The 16,350-nt window shown below is 34.0% G+C and overlaps 1 protein-coding gene and 1 long non-coding RNA gene across 2 annotated transcripts in view; one reads left to right on the top strand and one right to left on the bottom strand.

Moving 5' to 3' along the window:
* LOC135135390 (tyrosine-protein kinase receptor) overlaps positions 1-7,657 on the top strand; it is a 52,866-nt gene extending 45,209 nt beyond the window's left edge. Inside the window, exons 3-19 of the mRNA XM_064064418.1 lie at positions 1,217-1,445; positions 1,821-2,083; positions 2,139-2,428; positions 2,488-2,654; positions 2,708-2,904; positions 2,963-3,122; positions 3,176-3,323; positions 3,377-3,511; positions 3,562-3,710; positions 3,770-4,224; positions 4,275-4,385; positions 4,442-4,637; positions 4,864-5,149; positions 5,274-5,464; positions 5,518-5,747; positions 5,800-6,206; positions 6,264-7,657. Coding sequence (XP_063920488.1) covers positions 1,217-1,445; positions 1,821-2,083; positions 2,139-2,428; positions 2,488-2,654; positions 2,708-2,904; positions 2,963-3,122; positions 3,176-3,323; positions 3,377-3,511; positions 3,562-3,710; positions 3,770-4,224; positions 4,275-4,385; positions 4,442-4,637; positions 4,864-5,149; positions 5,274-5,464; positions 5,518-5,747; positions 5,800-6,206; positions 6,264-6,572 — 3,923 coding nt within the window. The 3' untranslated portion in view covers positions 6,573-7,657. The remainder of the gene's footprint in view (positions 1-1,216; positions 1,446-1,820; positions 2,084-2,138; positions 2,429-2,487; positions 2,655-2,707; positions 2,905-2,962; positions 3,123-3,175; positions 3,324-3,376; positions 3,512-3,561; positions 3,711-3,769; positions 4,225-4,274; positions 4,386-4,441; positions 4,638-4,863; positions 5,150-5,273; positions 5,465-5,517; positions 5,748-5,799; positions 6,207-6,263) is intronic.
* LOC135135407 (uncharacterized) lies at positions 2,358-16,329 on the bottom strand. The gene is made up of 3 exons (XR_010281531.1): positions 16,236-16,329; positions 16,123-16,182; positions 2,358-2,441 (listed from the first exon to the last, which is right to left on the bottom strand). It is a non-coding gene; the product is annotated as an uncharacterized LOC135135407 (long non-coding RNA).
* Positions 16,330-16,350: the final 21 nt, after the last annotated feature.

The following is a 16,350-nucleotide window of genomic DNA, read 5'->3' as shown; positions in this document are numbered from 1 at the left end:
TTTAGTCAAAAACAAAATAGAAAAGCATCAAAATTGTCGCAATGACTGTTGTAGAAATAGTGAAAAAATTAATCTTATACAACAGCTGCAATATACCTGACGTCACGTTTTTGCCTTTACAGTGTGAAAATATACCGCTGGTTTATTTTCATTAACTTCTATTTATAATTTTGAAATTCGCAGTAGAAAAATGTGATAAATATTTTACATATGAACACTCTTATTTCGTTCAAGCTTACTAAATGCTTCAATTCAAATGGTACTTAAATTAGGACTTTAAAAGTAAAGCTCATCCTTTTTGAATTAATAAAACCTCATTTTGTAAAAAGAAATGTAAAAGAAAATTTGGAATGGTTTATTTAAGACTTAATTAAAACAGTTATTGTTAAAAATGACTTTTTATCAGTATTAAGTTATGTTTTCAGTCTTCAAAGATTGAGTTTTGCATGTTTTTTATGATTTTATATATTGAATTAGTAGGTACATTTAGCACTTTTGGTAAAGTTTCTATTCTAGCTTGTATGTTGTAGATACTCATGCTTTACTCAAGTGAATGAATTTTCAAACTCGGGATACCTAAAACACCATGCACAATATACGAAAGGTACCGTATTGCCAAGAACATCAACAATGTGAAATGGACTCATTATGTGTTTGTCCTATTACTAAATGTTTAGAGTTTAGATTGACAAATGTGAACATAAATATATTGCAAAAGACGTGTGGCTATTCATTTTTCATTTGTATAAATTGCGTTGAAAGCAAAACTTTATAGCCATGAAAAATGAGTAATATTTAGTAATATTGTATTTTTTTCGCCCTAAATTTTGGCATGAATGGCGAAAACAGTAAACGAGTGAATACATGTGCTTCTCTTTTCTAGAAGTGGTTTCTTAAATCTACATAAACCACTCCAAGATTATTTCTTTATTATTATTTCTTCAGTATATTTTTTTAAACTTGTGATTTTTGTTTTCAATTGCCCTCTTGTAGTAAAAATATTGGTGCGCTATGTAGGTATGTTGTAAAACGATGGCACATTATAGAGTATACCACAAATTTCATATCGTATTGCGTGAAACAATATTGCAATTATTGTTTACAACAACACGACCCGAGTTTTTTGCTTGCACGTTTGTTATAGTCAGGACTTTGAGATAGTTCTTGTTGTTTGTACGCATATTTTAGATTTTCTAAATGGATTTTTTCATTTCAGGAAACTTCTTACTACTGCGGTTAGCATCAGCCGTTACAGAATTTCACGTAACCAGTCCACTCTTTAGTCCAACAAGAAATTCATGCAGACTTCAAGTTTGGATTTATCAAGAAAATATGAACGACGCGGAAATCCGTATTGTGGGTGATAAAACAATTAATCACTCGCAGTTCATAAATAATCACACGCAATGGGTTGTAGAAAAGATATTTGGAGATAACAGCAGAAAGTATGTTTGTTTTGATTAGAACTTTATTATTAGATCATTGTTATTATTACCACCTAAAGATAATAAGCACACGTGAAGAAAAATTAAGGAAGTTGTTTATGTCAAATACTTTAGAAAAGTTATGTGTTGTTATTTGCAGAAAAAGAGTTCTCACGTTTTTGTGTTTATGAAAAAATTTTAGTGGTTTACGTAATTTGTAAATTTATTTAAAACATAAAAAAATGCGGTACAATTTTATTTGTTAAAATTAACGCTCTTAGATTTAACATATTCTTCTATTAAAACCGATTAACAAAACAAGCTCATAAGCATTGTGGTACCGAACGTGTGAGGTTGTCGGTACTAAGATTTCTGTAGAGGTCCAATTTTTTTCAGGTGGACAAAATACGAATCTCCCATCGGCAAGCTATCGGAAAATTTTACCATAATTTTGGAAGTTGTTCCGTCGCTGACAATAACACATGGAGCTACTGTAGCCTTTGACAATATAGCACTGACTCACTGTTACCCTAAGACAGACGATACATGTACTGCACAACAGTACCATTGCAAATCTACAACAAATTGTATCAATAACACCAGTATTTGTGATATAACAAAAGATTGTCTACATGGCGATGACGAAAGTCAAAATTGCGGTAAGTTCTGAGTATTAGGTTCAATTTAGCTACATTGTATAATATTATTATGCAGATCGTATGCCCTTTGGTGCTCGATGCACTTTTGAAGAAGACTGGTGCGGATGGTATAATGTGGATGGGAAAATATTGGAATGGTCTCGTCACAATGGTTCAACCCCCACAAATTTTACTGGACCAAATTATGATCATACTTACAAAAATAGCACTGGAAAATATCTTTACGTGAACATGCTTAAAGAGGACGCAAGCTTTGCAAGTTCTGCGACTCTTAAAAGCGTTATCTTCAATCCACCTCCACGAGTACATGGAAATTCATCTTCGAGATATTATAATTCGTGTGCGGTGAGTTAAATCTCTGGAAGAAATATACAACGAGTTTGTTATTTTCTTTTCACACACAGATCCGATTTTATCTCCATCAGACGGGTAAACATAAGAGTGGCATACTTTTGCAAGTTACTGAATTAAAACGTACTGATAACTACTCAACTGATATTTTATGGAGTTATATTAATCATGGTGATCAGTGGATTCGACAAGTTATTATTTTACCAAATATTACTCATAGGTGAGAAACATCAATCACACAACGAAATTGAGTTAATCAATTTTGTGTTTCAGGTATTTTATAAATTTTGATGCTAAAAAAGGGTATAGATACATCAGTGACATCGCAATTGATGATGTTTCATTGAGCCCTGAGTGTTTCGGTCTAAACATACCTCCGGAAGAGTTAAATGGTTACAACTACTGGAATCCATTCATCGGTGAAAACGTAACGGGAAGAGAACCACATAAAAACTTTGTTAATGAAACCAGTACGTTTGAGTGATGTTCCTTCTACTTTGTTTAAATCATTGAGTAATTGTTTTACAGGTTATCACATTATAACATGTAATGCAAAAGGTCGGTTCGGTCCTACTCAAAACCAGTGTGACAGGGCCTATAACAACACCAAGGTAAAAGTCAAAGTTTTACACGAAACTGGACTAAGTGGTGTCCAGAAGTGGATAACTCCAAGTGATGGATTTTATACGTAAGTTATAGAAATGTTAACTTGTTCTTTTATTACCTACTACGAATTTACAGATTCATCTTACTTGGTGCTAGCGGTGGTAAAGGTAGTGGTGCTATGGGTTCATCAAGAGGTGCTATGGTGAGAGTTGTCGTCGACTTGAGAAAAGGTCAAGAAATCCACGTATTAGTTGGACAAGAAGGAACAAACGCATGCATAAAGGTTTTAACTTGGTATAAATATTTCCGAGATAAATTTATCTGATTTCTTATTAGTCTTTGGGCCATGAGGGTAACAGTTCATCCTGCGTAAACAATAACGACGTAACTATCAATGGAATTCGTGCCATTTTAAAGATGGACATTAAAGATGGAGGAGGAGGAGGGGGTGGTGCTACCTACGTATTTGTGGTAACGCCAAAGAAACAATTTTTTTTAACCATTTTAATGTTTCATTTTAGCGTAACAAAGCTAAAAAATCCATACCAATAGCGATAGCTGCTGGCGGGGGCGGACTAGGTTTAGGACGGTTTTTCGACACCGGAAAACAACATGGTCAAGCAATTAACATGTCAAAACCGCCAATTACAGGAGTCATGTATGGAGAACAGTGAGTGTTATAGCAAACATTCTTCTAATGCCGTTGTAAATATTGTGGCTTTTCACTAGATCTGCAGGCGCAGGTGGTGGTTGGGAAATGTTTAAAGGCCTTGTGGATGCTACTCATAGGCAAATGATGGGACGTGCTTTGAAAGATGGTGGTATTGGTGGTAAAGCATGTTACAATTCTACAGATAATCGTGGTGATGGAGGGTTTGGTGGTGGAGGTGGTGGATGTAGATCTGGTGGAGGTGGTGGTGGATACGCCGGAGGCGACGCATCTTCTGCAAATACTACAAACGGTGAAGGAGGATATTCTTTCTTAGATCCGACTCGCACAATACCCAGCTTGTCCGAGGCACACTCTGGGTACAATGTTGGTCCTGGTTCCGTTTTGATAATCCCTGCGATACCCGGCTGTGACTGCAACTACCGATGTGTAGCATTGGATTCTAGAATGTCGCAAACTGCTTGTATCTGTCCTAAAAATTGGAAGCTAGATGTTGATGGTAAAACTTGCATAAGTAAGTCTGCACTGTTTTAGTTGACAGTAATTTAATGTGAGACTTTGTAGCTGTTCCAGAAAATGCGACAGGTGACTCGTATCCCCCATGGTTTGTGATTATACTAATCGTTTCGGTGATCTTCTTGACAACTTTAGTAGCTATCATTTGCTTCATTTTATGTAAGTAAAAATCATTCGCCATTCGTTCAGTCCATTCATTTGCGTAAATTTGACAGATAACAGATACCAACATCGCGCATCCGGAATTTTAGGGAGAAAGATGCTATCCGGAGCTGATCTTCAACTTGATCGACTTCGAGTGGCTTCTGACAGTATGATGACAGAATATAATCCGAACTACGAATTTGGAGGAGTTGTTTACACACTGAAAGACTTGAAGGACATTCCAAGGGAGCAACTACGACTCGTCAAGTAAGCACGCATTAGTGTTAGAGTGACCTATTATAACTGTTATTTGTAAGATAGCATTGCCTGATTTATATTGATTTTGGTTTGTATTTGTGCAATAATAAATTTTTATTTTAGCGTGAATTTTTGTTTTATTTATTTTTTTGTTGCTTGACTTGAAGTTTGCAGTTCTTAGGTGTTTTCTTGTTACTGACTTTTAACGAAGAATAATTAACCTGCTTTTTTTCAGAGCTTTGGGACAAGGTGCCTTTGGAGAAGTGTATCAAGGTTTTTATCGACAACGGCCTTGCGATACTGTTGAAATGCCAGTAGCTGTCAAAACTCTTCCTGAAATGTCGACGTCTCAGGCTGAAATGGACTTCTTAATGGAAGCTTTAATTATGTCAAAATTTAATCACCCCAATATCGTCCATTTTATAGGAGTTTGTTTCGACAAACATCCAAGATTTATTGTGTTAGAATTACTAGCTGGGGGAGATTTGAAAAACTTTTTAAGAGAATCCAGGCCGAAACCCGTTAGTATTAAAATTATTAGGTGATCCAAAAAATCTCATTCGCGATGGCGTTACGAATGAATTTTTTTGGTCGCACCGAGTTGATACTTTGAACATTATTAACATCTGCGTCAACATTTTGTAGGAACGAAGTAGTCCTCTTAGTATGAAGGATTTAGTGCTGATAGCTGTTGACGTAGCAAAGGGATGTAAATATTTAGAAGATAACAGGTTTATTCATAGAGATATAGCAGCTCGAAATTGTTTACTGACCACAAAAGGACCTGGTCGTGTGGTAAAAATTGCAGATTTTGGTATGTCTAGAGATGTCTATAGGTAAGAATGTATGACATCACAAGTTCTGCATCTTATTTTTAATCAAAAAATAGATCCGACTACTACAGAAAAGGTGGTAAAGCAATGCTTCCTATAAAATGGATGCCCCCAGAAGCTTTCTTGGATGGAATTTTCACTAGCAAAACTGATGTTTGGTCGTTCGGAGTTCTTTTATGGGAAATTATGTCCATGGGTTATATGCCTTACACCGGCTGCGCGAACAGAGAAGTCATGCAACTTGTGACAAGTGGAGGAAGACTAGATCCTCCAGCTAATTGTCCAGGTATTTGCAAACTATCAACTTGAATTGTGACTACAACAGTTCTCTGTTAAAGGACCAGTTTATGGGATTATGACTCAATGTTGGCATCCGGCTCCTGAACAAAGGCCAACGTTTGCTACAATTCTAGAAAGGCTCGGGTACTGTGTGCAAGATCCGCAAGTGATGAACGCCCCTCTGCCTGTGTTCCACAGGCCTCCCTCCAATGAAAGGGACGTCACGGTGATGCGACCTTTAAGTTCTGACGAGAACTGCCTACAAGTGGTACCTCAATCTTCGGATTACTTAATACCAAATCATACGAATGTTTCGAATACGGTGGGATCCACATCGTCAGTTGAAAAATTATTGCCTGAAAATTCGGACAGCTGGGAAACTTCATTCATAATGCCACAGTCTAGATCTACACAACCTCTTTTGTTAGAATGCGAGCAGTCGAAAGAAGACGAAGGAACCAGTTCCGTAAGGGCAATCTCTTGGATGAGATTAAAGTGATCGTTCTACCTAATCCCATTTCAGATGGATAAGTTGGTAGCAATCGATGGGGCGGTGTCAAAAGTCTCGCCAGTTTCTTTGTCCAATAATATGGTTGGTAACCACAACAATAACGTGAAAGTAGACGTGAGCTCTCTGAAGTCTGGAATCTCGTTAGATGCAGGAGCTTTAGCGAAACAGTCCCTGACTCCCACTCAGAACAAATACTCAAATTTTAAAACAGGTGATGCCGTGACTGGCAATGGTGTTTTACAAAATGGACCTGTTTCACAAAGTAGTTACCTTAATGCAAATGCAAGCAAATATTTAAATGAAGCAGAAATAAATTGTTAAATCAAGTTTGGAAACAGTGTGCATTTTATTGGATCTGTTGGGATTTGCATATCTACGATTGGTGATTAATTTCAAGGTATGTACGTACAATACAAAAATGTATATTTTTTAAAGAATTGTACCTATAATTTGAAACATGAAGAATGCAATCATTTTAAGCTCATAAAAATTGGTTGTGCACTAGGAAAAAATCCTTTTTACTAGTTTTTGTTATACATTTTCTAAAACTGCGTGTCACGGAATTATAACGGTGTGAAACATTTAATGTAACTACCGAGTTCTCTGTATTGTGATGTATGAGATTTTGTATAAAATTCGTTTGATAAATTTTGCTCAGTTAAATAAGTATTATTATCAAATGAAAATATTTTACTGTAAACAGAGTATATTGTTAGAATAAGTAGTAATGAGTATGTATTGATGCAGGATATTTGTTGAAATGCCGCCTTTTTCGGAAAATTTCAAAATATCCTGTATTTTAATGTTATCACTATATTAACGTACTTAAGTAATTATTATTTAAGTATGAATGAAAATGTTGGGATGAATGTTTTGTTTAAATATTTTATACATGTGCAATAGTATTGGAAAAACTTTTTTTTAATAAAATGTTATTACATAAACTGGTTGCGATAGACCACTAAAAATAATATTTAGATGCTATTTGTAGAATGTAATTATAGTATTGAAGGCTTATGTTCTGAAAATTTTTTTGTGTATTACTCATTTGACACCAATTTATGTTTCAGTGTAAAAATAGGAGTAGCTCAATTTTTTATGGATTTTTACTTAATCCTTGTCCACTTATATGATATATGTATATTACAAAGGATGTATATTTTGTTAAAATTTTTTATAAATTACTTGGTACTTTCCCCGTTATAATATTTTGTAGAACATAACACAAATGAATAAAAAAATAATGCTTTAAGTAATTTTAAGAGATGTAAATAATGAATGTAATGGTATCCCAAAATGGAATGTTCATACTCTAGAGATTTGGAGCGTTCGTTTCAGAATTAAATAGATGTCCTGTAATTTGTTGAGTTTATTACTAAGCTTAATGTAAATATTAAGCATTTGTTTTAAAAGAAAGAAATATGTTACTATATAAATAAGACTGTTTTTAAAATATTTAATGTGGACGTGAATTTAGTTCCGAAACGAGCATTTCTTTTGATGTAACATTTTAGAATAGAGTGTGTTATCTATATTTTGTTAAATTCCGCAAAATATACTAAACAGACTGTATTTTAATGTCACATAAAATATATAGGTGTTATAACAAATTTTTAATTGTGTTGAACATATCGTATACAACTTGATAAAAATCTAGTTCCCCTGAATATAGCTTTAAAAAGAGTAAACTACGAACGGAAATTCAGTTTAATTCCATTGGTGTTATTATAAAAAGTGTCATGGAATAAATTACAGAAAATTCATTAAACAAAAGTTCTTTCAAAATTTGTTAAAATGTTTTGTAGCCCATACTTTACCATATGCCGATGTTTCAATAATTTTAGTAATTATACAAACTTTAGAATTCTTATCTTACAACTAAGTGAAGAGATTTGGTTTTAATTATTTTTCTGCTGTTGTAACTGCAAAAGTGGTAATAAGATAAACGAAAGCCATTTCTAACTAAAAGTTTCAGTATATGCCAACCGTATTTTATTTTATTGAGGAAGGAAATAATATGGAATATAATATAACGTGGTAGAATTTCCGGAATTACCTAGTCGAAAATAAACACTATATTCAATTGCACTGAAGTAAATAAAAACAAGAGGGAAACAATGTTTCAGAGCAAAACCAAGACAAATTGTTTTTTTTTTTACTAGAACATGATTATACTTAGTTTATGTTGGTAAACACACAACTCCACACTGCAGAATATTGCAGAGATACTGCCATTGTACTCAAAACTACACAGAATTAATACTGAACGAAGTAATGGTAAACCATGGACAATATAAAAAACGTAAAATACCTAGACATCGTTCAAAGTCTGACCTCGTTAAAAACCAAATAGGAAATTAGATTGTATAAAAGGCAAATTAATTCTAATTTATGCATAAATTTAGTTGACTCCATTCAATTTTCTTTCAGCAGCCAAGGTTATTGACAAAAATAGAGATATGTTTATCATCTTTATTGTGTTTTATTAAAATTTAAAATGAAAGTAATTTAGCAGTTAAAAAAATTGATGATGATCATATAGTAACTATGTAGCACTATTGCAATGATCCAATTTTGTCGACAAAACGTCATTACGGAAGTATAGTTTTTTAACTGAAATATACTGGACTATAGTGTATTTGTTTACAACAATTAATGTCAGTAGGGAGCAACACGCGTACCCAACAATAGCGAAAGGGCATGAATAAAAATTATATAGTTGAAGCAAGTATGCCTGGAGCTACAGTGGCCTGGACGTACGACTATTTTGTTGAGGAGTCGTAGAATGTCAGGAAGTGAATATTTTTTATTACCTGATTATTGCGTATAAATATTTAGTACATAACAGTAGTTAATTGGGGTGTTTCATAATCATAACACTCTCGTGACAATATAAAAAGGAGAACCACACACGGTGAAGGCTCAAATGCTCAATTTCAAACTCTCTGGAATCTCCCTTTTACATAATAGATTTTTGTAAAATAAAGGTGTAGTACTTTTTTTATATTCACATTTTTTTTATTGACTATAATGAAATAAACTTGTAAGTGTTTCATATCATTGTAATGTAATCGTAATTTAATGATCTATAAAAATACGTTATAAATTAGAATTATACCTTGCAATTAAAAAAAAAAAATAAGATTACGGCACGACGCCGAAGCCATATATCATATTTGTAATATGTACCTACTAAATTAAGCTTCCCCCTTCAAATTAAAAGCAATGGCGTTTCCAGAATTTCAATATCTCCATCTCTCGTTTTCTAGATATAAGGCCGCGGAGTTTTGTCTGGGACAGCCTGAATATGTATTTATAGAAATTTGATGAAATTAGGTATCGACAGAATATTTCTGATCTCGAAGTTTATTAGTCATCTAAATTCTCCGCTTTCCAGTCATACAAGCTTATTATCCGACAAGGGGACCGGCTGAATCAGTAGGTAAGTAGTCGTAGTCATCTATGATGTAAGAAACGATAATAGTGTAGTGGCAAAAAAGTCTATAGTGACACAAAAGGCATTTTTTTGCTGAGCTTCATGAGTTCAATACGCAACAAAACATTAGTTCTTCGAGTTAATCTGGAGGCGTTTTTTTGGGGCATGGTAAGTACTAAAACTATTTGGTTAAGTGGATACTTATCGACGAGTAGTTTACCTAATTTGAACAGACGACTAATTTGAGCCGGGGAAGGCACAATGAGCCCAAAGGCGAAGCCTAAGTGCCGGTTGACTAAGGTCAGCCTCCGTATTTAGAATCTAGAATCCAGGAACTTAATTTAATTTAATACTTTTGTTACAATTACCAGATATTCAGATTTGAAAAAAAAAAATGGAATGGAGCTGTCCACAGTATGGCCGAATTTTTGTAGAAGATATTATTTTAGTATTTTGGAGCCTTGTAGATCATCATCTTTCATCACACATAGCTAAGTAAGTAAAGCCGCCGTAGTTCGCCAAGTTAATGTTCAATACAACATCAAATAAAATTTAATTTAGAAGATGATATTCCTTGAGACCAACTAACTAAATCCTAAATCTACTATGGTTTACATCATTTAAGTATTTAAGACACCATCACTTTTTGTTGACTTTTCGGTCCAAGACAATCTTATCAATTTATCAATTATCACCAAATAGTGCAGACGAACAGGCACAATGTTTAATCATGTCACTGATGGTAATATAATCTGTATTTAGGTAGGTACATACATGATATACAAGTTTAATACAGTAAAATTATAATTTTACAATCTAATCCCCAGATATTTTGACAACGCTAAAAATATATCTGGAGGTTGATAAGCTGCTTGTAGGCAAAATGCTTTTTTATTGGTATATCAAGTAACCACAAAAAGGATTATTATTAGCTACAATGACATTACGTCGACAAAATGTATCGATGTAGGTATTTATCAGTTTTAGGGAAGAACAAAAAAAAACATAAAAACAAAAACTAAAAGTTTTGGAGCATATTTTACTGTAATATACAACCTTTGTTTGTAGAAAGCTGCTTTTATAGGGTACCAGCAAATCACTGTTAGAAATGATAATAAATATCCAAGAAAAAAAAACTGTTTACGGTAGACGTTGCCAAAAACTTCGTAACAAAGCTTAGAGGTCGTGAAAAAATGTTGTTGGATACACGTTATTTCTAAATGCCATGTGGGTAACAAAATCCCTAAGAAAAGTTTAAATGAGGAACTCATAACAACACATTACATATGATTTCAGACGCAACTACGGAAAGGCTGTAGAAAGAAAATAATTATTTCCCAAAGTACTGGAATTTCATTATTTAAGATACAAAAGTAGTGAGGCATTTTGTTCAAAACGATTTCTTGTGAATACTATTTGGGTTAATTAAAATCAATGGAGGCAATTGTGTATGTTTCAACAACATGTCGAACTAGATAGGTAATAGGTAATTTTTCTGTTAAAATTACCAACGTTAAACGGTCCGTTATATTGTTGTTGACTGTAAATTTTCCTTCAATTGATGAAAAGTTTGAATTATTATAACAGCGAAAAAAAGGACCGTAATTGTCAAGCTTTGTTGGCGAGAGTTGTTGAAAATTTTAAAAAGATTTCCAGACTGACATCTGCCTGACAATAGAATAATAAAAATGCCTATCTTATAAAAGAATACAAAATCGGTATAAATGCACACAAAACTGATTTCAACTCGGAAAGTAATAATAAAAAATTAACCATACTTGTTAGTCATTCACGAATGATCTCCCGCATATGAAGTGTGTCCCAGTCTTCCTCCTTATATGTTTTAACCCCTATTTGTATTTTTTTTCGTTAAGCCATACATCTTTTTCAGGCCGTTGTGGTAGACACCGCCAGCGTGAATCATGTGTCCTTAATTATAATTTATTAATATGAATATTTTCACTTATTGTGACAACAAGACCGAGACAGATAAAAAAGCCAATTGTTACAGTAATTAGTAATTACACACATATTTCCCACCATTAATTTGGTTGTTTGTAGGTATCTTCTCAATTCTTTTCAGTTTTATTTAGCAGTCATTTATGTGTCTCCTGATAGTTCTTTTGCTAATCTGAAATTACTTTTTGAAGGTCTAAAGCAAGTGTTACTGAATAAACCAACCTTATTTGTTGCAAATCAAATAAGGTTGATTTCTTCAATTTAACACACTACAAGAGTAACAATTTAACACATAATTCCCCATCTAGTAAAGATCACTTGTCTTCTATCTTTTGCAACTAATTTTACACAACGTAATTCTATATTCTATATGTACTAAATGCTAACATACTACTGGACTTAATTCTATCAAATTTTGATTGTAATATCTCGGCATCTCATGCAGAATTCACTTTTGTACCTGACTATGCTCATCATCCTGCTTTGACAATCACTGCTGACGTTCTTGTCCCTAAATAAAAGTGGAAAGTTATATCTGTTCTGTTAACTTTTTTCAATAAATCAACAGCTAGAGATGAACTTACACCTAGTGTTTGATATTCAGTTTGTTCTTGGCAAACCTCTTGCACTTATCATTAACTTGGCCATTAAATCAGCAATATTTCCAGATAAATGGATGGTAGCAAGAATTACTCTGAAATGTGAATACCACTTTATAAAAAAATCTTCTGACTTCGACAAAATCTTCGAAATACTCATTTATCGAATTTGTCATTATAACATTAAAAGTCATCTCTCCATTCATCAACATGGATTTCTGCCGGGTCGGTCCACAAAGTTTATTTCCACTTCCGTTGTTCCTCAACGGACTAATTTGGGCCTTTTGTTGTTCGTTGTTTTTATCAATGATTTTTCAAACCTTCTATATTCCTTAACAAGTAACATAAATATTGTCAAAATCTTTCAAACTAATTTTGATAAAACTGTTAATTACATGTTAATAGTATGTATTTCCCCAACGTCATTTAAGATGCTTGAATTTATATTTCAAATTTAAGTATATGGTTCCATCATCTGGAATTCCTATTATGCTCTTTAGGAATATTGTTACGAAATAAACCCATGGGCCGCCTCAGTACGACGCCTATGGGTTTTCTCGAAGGCTTTCTAGTATGTACGGCAATGATGGGTGAGTCATCATCGGTGACGGCGGCCGGGCGGCGTTCGCATAAAGAAGCGCCTAGAAACGATTCTCCGGAAGTCTCGGCGGAGGGTTCTAGAAGGCGCTCGAAGCGACGACGGCGAACTATCCAGAAGGAATGAATGGGTTTAAATAGAGATCACCGTTGGGAGCAGTCAGTGGAGTCCAGACAATGGGAGAAGAAGAATCTAGTCAGATCCATTCCAGTCGAGTCGGAGTACATAATCGCTGTATAGTTAGTCGTGTAGTTTCGTATTACTGCGAAATAAATTGTTGAGTTTTACGCACCCCGACTTTAATTACCGATCATCGTAACAATATAATAATTTGGTAGTTGGAAAAATTCGACGCCGTTTCTTCAAAATTGATGGCAACTATACTGAGGGTGACACAGAGTAGGTATGACTCTCTGTTATCAAGGTTCTTAGCCGGAGTAAACGAAGAGATATCCATAGTGAAAGATTTTTGTGGAAGTTTATACATGGCAAGACTGACTACCTCCATGTCAATTTTTACGTACCAAGATCTCTCTCTCGTCAGGCCCAGTTAGGTGAGGTACCTTCTTACTGCCAACACCAAGAACTAACCAATTTCGAAAAGCGCTACTGACGTATGTATACAGAAATGCTGGAAAATTATACAAAAATTTTTTTATTACTTTTATGTTCTACTTTTTCTTAATATTGTTTTACGAATTATAATATTGCCCTAGAAAAGGACTGTATGTTGGGCAATAAAGGTTATTATTGTTAATGTTAATATTATACTCGCTGCTTTGACTAAAAAAAAATATATTCTACCAATAATTTATTAATTAAATTCAGAACATGCACGTCTGCACGTTTCTTTTCCAATTTCTAATTTCTCAACTTTCAAAAACACGTTGAACAGTAGCAACAAAACTCTTAACGCACAACTTTTCCGAGTCCGCCTAAAGTAGGTTTTCTTTTGGATAGTTCTTGCCTTAAGTATCCAAAAGCGAAAGCAGAGGAAGCATCACGAGATTTGGCAGGAATGTCCTCATTTGCTATAAAGTTGATCATATTGATTAACAACTAATCTGACTTAAGTATGTAATCTGGATAACTGATTATATGATCTATGTGAGTTCGCCTCATCGTGACGAATAAAACCTTCCTGAACGTCCTCATAATACATTTTCCTTAATTCCTTCACACTTAGTTTAAAAATATACTCTACATAAAAGAAAGAATTAAATTTGGTCTTAGTGAAATCTTAATCACTGAACATTCTCGCACTCATTCTTCAGGAATTTTTTGGCCTGGTCTGACGTAGCATATCTTGTGAACACCAATACCTATCATATTCATAACTTAGTGTTCCGTACCTCGTCCAAATTCTGTTGCATTTCCTACCAAATATTTTTCAGTTTTCTTGTATTTGTTGTTGTGTCCTTGAATTTTCTTTGATCACCATATTTTATATCTATTTCTCTTAGGTTCTGGTTTATTTCAAAATTCTCAATTGAGACTTTAACTCAGTGTCTTTTGCCTTTATAATTTAACACATTAGATACAGTTTTATGTGAAACAAATTTACATTTTTCTTCTGGAAAGTTTTAATCTCCCCTTCAACAACAGAGTCGATAGTACGTCCCTTCCTTTTACTGACATATGTAACTGATTTAAATATGTACATACATTATACCGAGATGTACTTTATTCTGGTAACCACCGAGGTCAAAACAAACACAAACAACTTGTAACACACATTCTCATATTGTTGGTGTAAACTTAGAAATGTTGAGTCGAGCACAGGATTTCAGGATCTTATCATGTCTCACTTCTCAAGCAGCGTTTGAAGTGGTCTGCTTTGTTGAACTATCTGGACGCAACGTACGATGATACACCTGGTCCTCGTCAGTTTCAAGTTCACTCAAATAAATAAAAAATGAAAATAATGATTGCAGATGTACGCAAAATTCTTTCGTGTCCTGATACCAAATTTTACTAGGTATAAAAATAAAAATTGCGCCAAGTTTTGACGCGATAAGAGCATTTTAAAGCCCCAGTCTGCAAGGTTATTTTGGTGGTAGTTTTTAAGGATTGTTCGGTACAGGCTGAAACTTGCCATCATCACTCCTCAAATCAGTAAATGCCAAGCTTCAACTCGACTGAAGTATTTTCAATCTCAGTCTGCAAAGTTATTTCAGGAATACCTTTTAAGGATTCTTTGGAAAATGCATAAGTTTTGCGTTAGTTTTTTTCGTATAAAGGAATTGGATTCGATTGGAAGTCCAATCTGCAAAGTTGTTTCGGTTGCTTTAAAAACGGCTGAAATTTTGCATAACATTCCTCGTATTAAAAAATAAGCAAATATCAAGCATTGAGTCGATTGGAATATTTTTAAGCCCCAGTCTGCCAGGTTATTGTAGGGGTAGTTTTTAAGGGTTAGTCCCAACAGGCTGAAATTTTGCATCAACACTGTTCGTGTAGAAAGATAAACCAGTATGAACATTAGAACGCAGTTTGGGCTTTTTAAAGTGTCAGTTTGCAAGGTGAACAGCGGTTTGGAAATTACGCAAACATTTATTTATTCCTTAGATCATATAATGTGGTGGTATCTATTTATTATATGATCTAAGATTTATTCATGTTTCTTAAAGACGAACATTATAGTTTGAAATATTTACTGCAACCGCTAAAATTTATTTATTCCTTAGATCATATAATCTGGTGGTATCTATTTATTATATGATCTAAGATTTATTCATGTTTCTTAAAGACGAACATTATAGTTTGAAATATTTACTGCAACCGCTAACATGGCGTTATGTTGTTTTACAAAATTCTGAGAAATTAAATGAATTGTTGCTGAAATAATAAAAAAAACCCAAGGCGCCGAAGATCGAACCCGGACTTTTCACAATGACGGTTGTATCGCTGGGCCTTCATACTAAACGCTTTTCAAGTCCAGAAGATGTAATTTGTAGGACAGCCTGTTTTTCTAGTGTTTTCAAGTTTTTATTTGACAAAAGTAGTGAAGTCAAGCTGTCGAGAAGTATTCAATAATTTTGTCAAACAAAAAAGAATCATAATAAATTAAAAACTAGGTACCTGAGTAAACCATGAATATTTATTTGTTCGTAGAGGAAGTAGTGAATTTACTTATACTGATATTTATGGAAATAATAAATAGACCGAAAAAAAAGTAAAAATAAACTTCTAAAAATCTTTCATGCAGTACGTCTACCCGCAAAGCTTAGATCGGATTCTTTCGGATTTTATGTAAGGTGAGCGTTTTCCTGTACTTACTCGTAATGTCTTCTTTGAACACATGCGTTGCTACCTTTTGTCCAAAAAACACATGAAATACTGAAAATACAATTATTAATCAATGCAGTGTGTTTGACTTCAAGAATTACTACAAAACTTTCGCCGTTGCCGAAGTTACGATTCATCCATGATTCACTCAAGGTCGGTGCTGGTGTGCTGCTACTTGGGCTCTTCCCCTTCGCCTCTTGCCCCTCCCACCACAATCAC

This window comes from Zophobas morio, unplaced genomic scaffold (assembly GCF_036711695.1).
Source record: "Zophobas morio isolate AGI-343-1 ecotype UQ-CSIRO unplaced genomic scaffold, CSIRO_AGI_Zmor_V1 ptg000024l, whole genome shotgun sequence".
Lineage (NCBI taxonomy): Eukaryota > Metazoa > Arthropoda > Insecta > Coleoptera > Tenebrionidae > Zophobas > Zophobas morio.
This window is presented reverse-complemented; position numbering and strand designations above follow the sequence as displayed.